Source organism: Laccaria bicolor, genomic scaffold (assembly GCF_000143565.1).
Source record: "Laccaria bicolor S238N-H82 LACBIscaffold_69 genomic scaffold, whole genome shotgun sequence".
Taxonomy (NCBI): Eukaryota; Fungi; Basidiomycota; class Agaricomycetes; order Agaricales; family Hydnangiaceae; genus Laccaria; species Laccaria bicolor.
In genome coordinates, this window is record NW_001889940.1 from 93,852 (window position 1) to 104,597 (window position 10,746).

General features: G+C 47.5%; 4 protein-coding genes across 4 annotated transcripts; 2 read left to right on the forward strand and 2 right to left on the reverse strand.

The window, feature by feature from the left end:
- Window positions 1-560: 560 nt before the first annotated feature.
- LACBIDRAFT_334753 (uncharacterized protein) lies at window positions 561-3,336 on the reverse strand (the record flags this gene model as incomplete). The annotated part of the gene is made up of 7 exons (XM_001889572.1): window positions 561-740; window positions 995-1,259; window positions 1,471-1,673; window positions 1,742-2,063; window positions 2,228-2,334; window positions 2,851-3,076; window positions 3,128-3,336. 7 exons carry the CDS (start codon window positions 3,334-3,336, stop codon window positions 561-563), a joined length of 1,512 nt encoding a protein of 503 aa, XP_001889607.1.
- A 1,385-nt stretch (window positions 3,337-4,721) lies between these two features.
- Window positions 4,722-6,022, forward strand: LACBIDRAFT_315257 (uncharacterized protein; the record flags this gene model as incomplete). Its single annotated transcript, XM_001889535.1, has 7 exons — window positions 4,722-4,758; window positions 4,810-4,974; window positions 5,047-5,086; window positions 5,140-5,169; window positions 5,225-5,436; window positions 5,487-5,686; window positions 5,741-6,022. 7 exons carry the CDS (start codon window positions 4,722-4,724, stop codon window positions 6,020-6,022), a joined length of 966 nt encoding a protein of 321 aa, XP_001889570.1.
- A 2,062-nt stretch (window positions 6,023-8,084) lies between these two features.
- Window positions 8,085-9,421, forward strand: LACBIDRAFT_315258 (carbohydrate esterase family 8 protein; the record flags this gene model as incomplete). The annotated part of the gene is made up of 6 exons (XM_001889536.1): window positions 8,085-8,339; window positions 8,397-8,693; window positions 8,760-8,880; window positions 8,949-9,035; window positions 9,100-9,109; window positions 9,172-9,421. 6 exons carry the CDS (start codon window positions 8,085-8,087, stop codon window positions 9,419-9,421), a joined length of 1,020 nt encoding a protein of 339 aa, XP_001889571.1.
- A 394-nt stretch (window positions 9,422-9,815) lies between these two features.
- Window positions 9,816-10,716, reverse strand: LACBIDRAFT_334756 (glycoside hydrolase family 16 protein; the record flags this gene model as incomplete). The annotated part of the gene is made up of 8 exons (XM_001889573.1): window positions 9,816-9,832; window positions 9,871-9,930; window positions 9,987-10,046; window positions 10,098-10,185; window positions 10,237-10,271; window positions 10,380-10,519; window positions 10,571-10,604; window positions 10,662-10,716. 8 exons carry the CDS (start codon window positions 10,714-10,716, stop codon window positions 9,816-9,818), a joined length of 489 nt encoding a protein of 162 aa, XP_001889608.1.
- Window positions 10,717-10,746: the final 30 nt, after the last annotated feature.

The window sequence follows — 10,746 nt, forward strand, 5'->3', positions numbered from 1 at the left end:
AATAACCGGACCTAACCGCAGTTAGGGTTAGTTGATTTCGAAAATGGAATAACCGGTTATTTTGCGGTTAACTAACCGTTAAATAACCGGTTATGACCGGTTATAACCAGCCCTATTATACACCTTCAAAGGGCACTTGAGAACGTCGAAAACACTTAAAATTTGACTAAGTTACGGTCAAATCTCTAAAATATCACTCAAATGTGTAGACTTTCAAGGATAATTGCATAAATATGTCAATTCTTCACCGATTTTAGCGTTCTTGGGCTCGTTTTAAAGCTAGAATATGCAGAAATAATATCTATCAAGATACATATGAGCATATTTGCCTTGTTATAACCGATTCTTTATTTTTCGGTCCTAACCGGTTAGTAACTGCAAATAACCGACTGTAACCGGTTAGTTGTGGTCCGGTTAGGTTATTTTAGCTTTCGGGACAAAGGCTAACCGGTCTCGGTCTCGGTTAGAGCCCCTGGGCACCCAATAACCGGACCTAACCGGACTTTCGAACACTAACTATCATTATGTATACAATTTACCAATCATGCATTTGCCTTGCTCTATTTCTTCGTTTCCTTGAACACTGGCAGCTTCGCCAAGGTCTTGCTAGACTCGGAAACTTCATCCATCAGGTCCCCCATCGCCTCCTGTATTTCCTCCGCCACCTTTTCCGCCTGTTCCTGCATCATATTATCCATCTTCTGCGCCATCTCCAACAACTCTCCCAGTTCCTCCAGAGCCTGCTCTTGCAATTCATACAAGCGCTGCGTTATTTCTTCTTCTTAGTCCTCTGGAACCTTTCCACGCATCGACCCCAATATCTCCTCCAGCACCTTCGTTGTCTCCAGCTGCTCTTCAACAGCACCTTCTTTTTCTTCCCCCCATGACTGCGTCAGGGCTTCAGCTTCCCCGATATATTGGTCCAACAGCGCCTCGGTCGGTGCGGGGGTATATTCCAAATACTTCTCTCCCAAGATATGTATGACCGTATCACCATCTTTTGCACAACCCTATCGCCCTCAGGATCCGGCCTCAGCTTGACCAAATTCATCCCGTCAAACCCACCACCACAATCACCAAAAGCTGCACCATCCTCTTCCACGGCCGCCAATAAGCACGGCGATATCCCCTGGGAATTATCCACCTGGCACAGAAAGTCGACGCCGCAGACGGCTGATGTCTGGGGACCTCGACGTTTGAGTGTTCGTCCAGTGAGCGCAACAACATGAGAAGTGCCTGCAACAAAAACCAAGAGGAGGCTGAAAAGCATCGATATATTCTTGCCGTAAGGTCGCGAGGGCGACTTGTGCTGGGGGGTGACGGGAGTTTCAAGTCAACATAGAAGCTAGGGCGATCAATGATAGCAATCCTACCACGCAACAGAAAGATTTAGATCCAGTCGTTGTGGTCAGCTACTGTGACGTGATTCAAGCGTATGTTGACTGCGGCCTATAGCTACTCGTCGTATACCTTTGAGAGAAGTGAGATTCCCTTATCGTGGAAAAAGGGGAAGAACCAGAGGCACCGTGGAGAGCGAGGGGGTATGTTGAACTCGTAACCCGTGGTGTTAGAATGATACCAGATGGGGACACGATGGTCTCCTGCAAAGGATTGGGCAGAGAACCGATAAGGTGGGAGAGCGCAGAAGAGCACGAGAGAACTAAGTTGAACGGCTAGATAGTAGTTTACCCAGAGAGATGCAATTGAACACGGAATCAGATGTTTCCATAACCTTACGTACATAAACTTGAGGCCGACCTTCAGTCTTGGGAACCAATGGAAAAGCTTGAAAGCGACGATGTGGGATACGGACGAAACCTTGAAAGAATGATGATGTCAGAAGAATTCGGAGAAGCGAGGCCAAATGAGGATACTCTGGAACCAGATGCCAGCTGGGATTCGACGTGACCTCAAAAACATTCGGAATCCAGAGCCATAGCAGGCCCCCAGGTGTCCGTCGTCTTTGCCAACGCGGTAGCCTAAGCAGGATAGAATTGCCGAGGATTGAGAAAGGATGACCGGCGAAGAGGAACTTAGCCAGATGCGCTACCGCAAACAAGTTACTAAGATCACTTGAAGATCACTCCACATCAGGAGAAAATCTCTTGAGTCAGTAGGTCAATGTAGCTCTAGTATTTATAATACCCTGGTAGTCTAGTCCCCCCCATGAGTCGCTCCAGTAGTTTACTGTGACATCTCAGTAGCCCGGGTAGTTCTTCCCTTGCACCTGATAGCCCTCGGTACACCCTCCTTCCACTTAGGTAGGCACTGGTACACCTTGCTACCAGAGCTACTTGTGTGTACTGAATCTACTGATTTCTTTGTAGATGGCCACTAATTTTCTTGTTTCCAAATTAAATTAGGGGTATAAATGGCATTTCGACTATCTAATACAAGGGGGTCTACAATAACAGCCACACTAATAAAGAGGCTTAAAGCCAATATCCAAGAAAGTATGAAAGGTGAAAATAATAGATAACATTACACATGAATGAAGGGACACCAGGGTATCCTCATTCAGGTTCGGGAGGGAGCGCTCAAGCGTCGTTGATGTTGTTGTCCGTCATCATTGTCTTTGCATCGTCCATCGTCATGGTCATTTTCGTCGTGTTGTGCACTGTGGTTGTGGTTGTCCGTTATTGCCGCCACCTGTATCGTCGTCGTCCATCCATCTCCATCATCATGTAGCCATTGTCGTGTGTTGTCGTCATCGTCGTCGGGTCACATTGCTCAATGTAGCAGAGGGCGAGGTGGTGACATGGCGGTGGTTATGATGGCCGCTAGGTGGGTTGTGGCTATTAGAAAGGGGAACAAGAGGAGCTGGTGGGGCTTACAATGTGATGTGCTCACCTGTCTACTGTGGACGGTGATGACGGCATGTGTTGTCGCCATCTGGGATGACGTGGCACATCCGTGTCCCGTGTCGTAGTCGCATGGTAGTTCCGTATTGTTGTTGAGTCGTCGCTGTCCTGTGTTGGCGTTGCACCGTCGTTGTGTCGTGTCAGTCCGGACGACGAACAGCGAATTGGTTGTCATTCGTCGTTTGGTTGCCACGTCGCTAGAAGCGACGTGGCACCTGAACATTGTATGACTAAAGGAATGGGGGGCAGGGGTTGTGTTAGCTCACCTGGGTTGGCACACAACGTTGTCACTGTCCTCGTTGTCGCGTCGATGTTGCAGGCGCTCGTTTTCTTGCCAGAGCTGGTGACGTGGTGTTGCCGCGTTGTTCTTGTGGTGTTGGGGCATCCCGGGCTGGTTGTGGGTGGTCAATGAGGGTTGTGGGTTGTGGTGGCCATTGGTGACGGTGGTGGTGCGGCGGTCGTGAGTGGGTGTCATGGATGATCGATGATGGTAGTGGTTGAGGAGTTTGTGGGCAGGTTGTGGGACGCCCAAATCAAGCGTGGCCAAACGCCGACAATCAATGAATGAAATTTTGTCTAAGTCCTCAGATTTGGGCGTGGCTATGTGACAACAGCATCTACTTAGTGAGCTCTGTTTAGTTGCTTTAAACAGTTGTACGGTGCAGCTGCTAGATTGCTCTCTTGTCCACCCCCGAGATGTCTTGTGGAGCTGAGGGTTCGATTCACGGTGTTTGCACTATTTTTGACAATGTATATGACAGATGGTGAAATCCATCGAGTCTACTGAAATAGTCAAGCAACCTCAATATTTCGAGCAGAAACTACTTGGTCTACTGACACTGTAGGAACAACAATCAAGGTCTATGGGGAAATGAGTTGAAAATATTGGAAGCTATTGAGTTTATGAACAAATGAACTGAGTGTACCTGGACTATGGGTGCATAACCAGAGTTTATCAGCACTACTTGGAGCAATGGAAGCTACTGACTTTCTGAAGAAAACTACTGAGGGTACATATTCAATCAGAAAACTACATATACATTTTTTTTTTCCTGATGCAAAAAGTAGTAACTTGTGAAAATGAACGTACCTGCCACCTGTAGCCTATGCCTCTTCGCGAAATTTGACCTTGCTTCCGAGTGACTCTACAGCGAGAGGGACGAAAACGACTTCGTCAACCTATCATCGTAATTCGGCCGAAAGGGAGGGCGTTCCAGCTTGAGAATTGCCCTTTCCTACTTTGCTTTGTTAATTGGGGAGACGACAGCCACACAAAGGTCAACAACCGTCGGTGAACTTGAATCTGTGCAAGCGAGATGTTTTATGTACATAGACTGAATGCTTATTGAATGCTTTGAAGATCGATTATGTGCGGTTAGAACACCACACACAATCGGCGGACCGGGATTATCCGATTACGGCCCATGAAAGATCAAGGATAGCGAGGCTTTGGAGAAGCTGATCCGCCGGGGCCTCGCAAAATAAACGTCACGGCTCTTGAGCTTTGCCTCCATAATCCACGACTGGCGCGAAAGTAGATAGAAGTAGATAGGCTCAGAAACTCAACAGAAATTATGATTAAATTTTGATCGAGGGTTCGCCAAGGGTTCGCCGAAAACGTTTCTCCGCTCGCGATTTCGTAGCTCTCTTTTTATAGGCGATAACTTGGTTAAGCTGAGTTGCGATCTCATCTGGACCACTGCCATCAAACTGCACGGAAATCACCATCAGGCTATCGGTTGGATAGATGGTCACCGGTCAGCTCCCGGTTTCCCGGAAGAAGTTCATAAGTTAGTATACATATGTAGCATCATCTGAAACTCTTTTACACTGTCGCCGCTCCACCCCACTCCCACAGAAATGACCATGTACACTCCCACCATTCTGGCGCTTCGAGGTGAGCTGATTTCTATTGCTTCGATATCTCCAAGCTACATCCCAATCCCAGTCACCAACTTCGTTCTCACCTTGATTGGTGTCCTTGCAACCTGCTTCCGGCTATGGCGTCGAAAGACCACAACTCATATTTGGTGGGATGACATATGGGCCGCGCTGGCGATGATCCTCGGGATTATTTTCATGACCTCTTTCGAAATCTTCTTTCAAAATCAGAGTAAGCGTTTCTATTTCCTCACTAACCGCGGCCGCCGTCATATGTGAATGCTGATTTGATTTGTTCCTTCAGCTTCTCACACTCTTGCAACTAAAACAACTATTTATTACCTGTCAGGCCTTTTTCCTGGCATCAAGGACTTCCGACTAACTTGCATTCGATCAGTGTTGCCCAGTCTTACCTTGCTGTGAATGGGTGAGATCCACACTGCTACTCCATTCCATCTGTTGTAACTGTGGCATCTATCTAGGGCTGCCAGAATTTCAATTCTTTTTATCGTGATCCGCATCTCCGTAGGAAGAGTGCGGTATTTTCTCAAATGGATCGCAGCTATTTTCCTTCTAACATGGTTTATTCTTACCGCTCAATTGCTCTGGACGTGCGAGGGGAAAAACGCGGATTGGGGCCCAAGCCATTTGATTTGCGCAGTGCCCTTGAGAGTTGCGATTGTACAGTTGACCAGTGAGTTTCAACATCACGGATTTATGATGACTTATTTTATTCTTTTACAGCCGATGTATTGAGCGACTTCATCTTAATTGTAACGCCCCTCCGTCATGTCTGGAAAATAAAGTTATCAAGGTCACAAAAGATCCGCATTATAGCGATTTTCTCCAGCACGATAGCTATGACAATCGTCAGTGTCAATCATGCGTATTGGCTGATAGTAGACGGTGGCGGGTTATCTGAGGCCCTGGCGGCAGTCATCCAGGTGTGTATAGGGTTGCCTCTTCGCGTCCTTTTTGCTGACCTTCAACTCGATAAGAATTCCGTTAGTCTGCTTGTTTGCAATTTCAGCGTCATAATCGCCTTCATCTTCCAAATCGCGGCGGAAGATGCAAGGGGCTCTTACCATGTAGAAGCTGGGACCCTCTCTCTCCGGTGTAAGGTGCCTAGCGGTGTGCCTTCAGGGACAGGTGTGCGTATTGAGCGGACCGAAGTGATAACTTTGGACAGCCTTGGTTCATTGCACGGGAACACGACAAAAATCGGTCAACCTTTTGACACGGATAGGAAGGATTTTTTGATGGAACAGGACTGCACATGATGCACATTAGATATCTGAAAAAATGCTCCTTTAGTTTTTGATACACGTAGAAATGACGCTCAAACCACGTAATCACGGAACTGTAGATGCGACACTGGTACGTGTTTATATCTTGACGTTTGAAAAAATAATGAGATCGGGCCCCGAAACAGGTCCTGTAGATGTCGGGGAGCGATGTCAAAGCTGTCTCAAATCGAGGATCTCTATAGCGTAAGAGAGCAGCTCGAAAGAGTTCCTTTCTCTCATCTTGAATGGCACATGAAAGATTGTTAGCCAAGGCTTTTTCACCACGATACACTCAAATGTACATGCCATTCTGTGTCAAATTTCGATAACCCTCAGCCGGCAAAGCACCTACAACCGCGGCCAACGTTCCCTTAACACGCAAACCATAATAGCGCTATGCGAGTCGGGTCCCCATGAAGTTATGTTGCCCGATGGGACGGACCATTAGCAAATCTACAGATTACTTTTTGCAACTCCAGAAAGATATGGGATCGACAACGAAGAGAGCGTGGCGTCCCAGGGCAGGGGCGGGTGTGAAGCCCAGTGAAGATAGGATGCATGATTCAAGACCTTTGTGGGGTCCAGGGTATAGGATATGCGAGTTGAACATCACGAGAGACCGAGAGGAGGTGAAATCGGAAAAAGGTACAATTGTCGGAACTGCAGGGGTGATGCCAAACCTATGTGAAGAACTTAGATGTTGAAGCGCTAACGACAGCAGTGATAGCAATGGAAAATGTCAGTAATCGACGAGGAGGATCTCAACGTTGATACTCACCAAGAAGCATATTCATCAATAACGTCATGCCCCTGAAGTCCAACAGAGAGACGCGTCGAGGGTCCCTAGGTCCCTCGCTAAACCGTACCAACGACACTTCAAGCTCAAGCTCAGTATTCGTCACGCTCTGCAGCTGGACGAGCGCAAGTGAGGCCGAGAAGAGATTGGTGACAGGAGCCCTTATCGATCGCGAGCATGTCATGGAGCGACGGGAAATGAAAAAAGCAAGTTTCAGAAGAGAAGCAGTCACATGTTCCTCGACTTCGGAAGGGAGTTCGGCTAGACGAGACGTAGGTAGTACTTCAGGTTTTTTGTCAGTGAACTGTACAGTGGCGTACGGACTTAGCCTTAGGGCTGGACGTTGGCTGGACGGTAGCTCGATCAAACAAATTGAAGAAGGGGACATCTAACCCTAACCCTATTGAGCTACATAGTAACATCCAGCTTTCTTCCACCATCATCACCTAGACTTGCATAAACACCCCCTCTCAATAATGCGGAAGACAAGGATTGGTTGCTACGACTGTAACACCGGAACTGGCAAGTTTTTCTCAGGACCCCGCGGGCAAGATGGTGACGGCAAGGAGACTGCAGAAGGCGGCGAGCGCGAGGTCGGGAGCAAAGGCGAGCATCATAGTTGACGTGAAGGATAGTACTAATGGGTTCAGAAGAACGAAAGTGTAGTGATAAAAGGAGAGGCTGGCGAGGAAGTGGTCCTTGGATGAGTTGGAATGAACTATGTTGGAAAAGAGTTCAGGCCTCAGGTACTTATCAAGCATCGATTGGTGCCCTACTTACAAGCTTATAGGGCAAAACGTCTTATCTCGGCTTGATCTCGGCGAAACTGTCCTCTTATTGCCTTTTAGGCCAAGCGGTTCATTCAAGTCTTTATAGCCCTGTAAGGCACATTTGGTTTTCCCGACATTCTCCACTTATATTTTGCGACCGATGAGCACCTCTAATTTATCTATGCGTTGTAGCTTTTTTCCATGCCTGTGCAGTCGTCCTCGGTGGCACGCAACGGAACATATCCAAAAACAATTCCCTTGGTTGTTACGCGTGTAGCGTTACTCCGAAATTTAGCAAGTGCGCCCGAATTTCGAACTCTATCCGTCCACATTCTTCATTTTTTTCAACCATATTTCCATAGCAATTGCATAGTTATGGATTGCTCCGATCAATAGGCGGCCCCCTCAACCATCACAATCCTATTTGCGCAGACGTGCCCATTTAAAAAGCATGTAAAAATTCAACGGGGCCCCACTATATTTCCTCAAGATGCTCAAGCTCACCCTAGCTCTAAATCTCATCCTCGCCACTGCGTACCTCTTCCCGCACGTCTCAGCAGCCTCGCGTATTCGGCCGTCTGCTGGGTCGGTGATCGTTCGGGCGGGTACAACAACTTCAGGAGAGTTCCAGACCGTCTCTGGCGCTGTGAAATCTCTCCCGAATGATAATTCCCCGACAACTATCTTCATATATCCTGGAACGTACGCGGAGCAAGTTGTTATAACCCGACCTGGTCCGCTCACGGTACACCATTTATCTTTGTAGCTTCTTGTGATACTACGATACTAACGGCAAAACAAGATCTTCGGCTACACAAAAAACACAAAATCCTACAAATCCAACACCGTAACCATCCAATACGGCTTATCCGCCAATACATCAGGATCAGACGACGCAAGCGCAACACTTCGCATCACCAAAGCCAATTTCACAATGTACAACGTCATCGTATCAAACACGTTCGGGCGGGGCTCTCAGGCACTCGCGCTAAGCCAATCTGGAGATCGCGCTGGATTTTATGCGTGTTCCTTTTTTGGGTTTCAAGATACGCTGCGCGCGGAGAGGGGACGGCAGGTTTATTTGGGTGGGTATATTGAGGTGTGTTTATAAGCTTTAGGACGTTGGCAATGAACACTGACGGCGGTCGTTGTTGGTCTTGGACAGGGAGCGGTGGATTTTATCTTTGGGAGGCAAGGAAAAGCATATTTTGAAAATAATATGATTGCGGTGTCGTCTGCTGGGTTCATCACTGCAAGCGGTCGAAGTTCCGATGACGATACGAGCTGTAAGCTCGCTTTCCTCTCTCTTGGCAATTGTTATTTCCGATTCCGTCTGACCGCGTTGTCGATACAGTCGTCTTTAACAAAAACAACATTTCCCTGACGTCCACAGCCGATTCGGGAACGGCAGGGAATGTGTTTCTTGGTAGACCATGGAGAAGTAAGTCCTAGTCTCGTCATATCATCAAACTATCCGCTGATTCGGATCTTTCAACAACAAATAGACTACGCAAAGTACGCAAACCGCTCCCTTTTTTTTTCTTTCTTTTTCTCACTTTCTCCTCATTAAATCACAGAGTCATCTTCAAAAACACAATCATCACCTCCCCACTCAACCCCTCCGTATGGTCAATCTGGGCCCCGAACCAGCCAAACACAGATAACATCTTCTTCGCAGACTTTAACAGCACGGGAAGCGGCATTCAGGGCGCTCAACGGGCTTTGTTTTCTACGCTTCTGAGCGCAGGGCAAGCTGGGGCTTATTCGATATCGAGCGCTGTTGGCAGTGATTATGCGACGTGGGTTGATACTTCGTACCTTAGTTAAATTTACAGCCGTTTGCCAAGTACTTATAAGATTTTGCGGCTACTAAGATCCAGTGACGTCATTGCAGTCCCATGTCGTCTACAAATCACACATATGTACAAATAAACCTAATTAATCTTCACCACAACCACAGCCATGATCTATGAAGAAGTCCGGCTTTACAACACCAACGCTGAGCGGGGACGTTACAACCGCCAAAAGGGTGACAAGAGTTTCCAGTCCGCTCGCAAGCTCGCCCCTCTCTTGTCATGCCTCGCAACGTCCTGCGATTATTGTGACATAGAGCTTGCGAGCATGACTGGCTTGCGAGTCTACTGTTTGGTGTTGGTTTGGTGGGCGCGATTGAATGCAGACTAAGAAAAATCAGAGTGAACGACGAAGGAGTTGAATCTATCTAAAAGGTTGCCTTTCCTGGCGATAATTGTTTTTCCGAGAGTCCTGGTACACACGAATCGAGGCGAAGTCAAAGTACGCGTCGGTAAAAGCGGACGCATTGTAATTGACGTGGTCTTAAAAATGAATTTCAGTCATCTTATGGCAGCCGGAGGGTTTGGCAGGAACTCACCAACACAGGTCAAGGGGCATCCAGTGCCCTGACTATAGGTAGAACCAGCCCAGTCCCCGCCTATGCAGGCATGTTTATAGTCATCGTTACCAGCTCCAGGAAGGCACTTACATAGAGTGAGATTGATAATAATATTCTGCGGATCAAAATGGGTCGAGAAGTCGCAAAAGGTGTTGGGGAAGTACGCCGCAGGCGTTCCCTGCTTGCAAATCAAAACTCACGCAGATCATAGATAGATAAAGGCGCCTACCCATGCGTCGGGATTGACGAATGAACGTGCGTGAGCTACATCCGATGGTACATCACAGTCGTTCCTCGACCAGAACCAAATTTTGAAGTAAGTCTGCGATCGTTCCATGGCATACCTGTCGGCATCAGCTATATATAACATACATATGTAAGCGCAATAAGAGGCGAACCATCCACCTCCATTCGTATTGAATGCTGGCCCAAAACTGGATGCCGTTGGAAACTTGACGCCGCATCCCGCATTGAAATTGAGCGTCACGTCGCATGTGTCGTAGGTAGGAGTTCTGGATTGGGGATCAGTACTGAGTACCCAGTTAAGATGATGCTGTACTCACCCTGCCATCGTACGACTAGTTGGCATCAGGCAGTCTGTAATGATATAGATGGGGTGATAAGTAACACGATTCAAGTTAAAGTATCACTTACCAGGACTTGTATGTAATGTTGCTTGATTTGTTCCTTGATCGTTGACACCTTCCATGATATCGATTTCCCCCTGTATAGATCATAC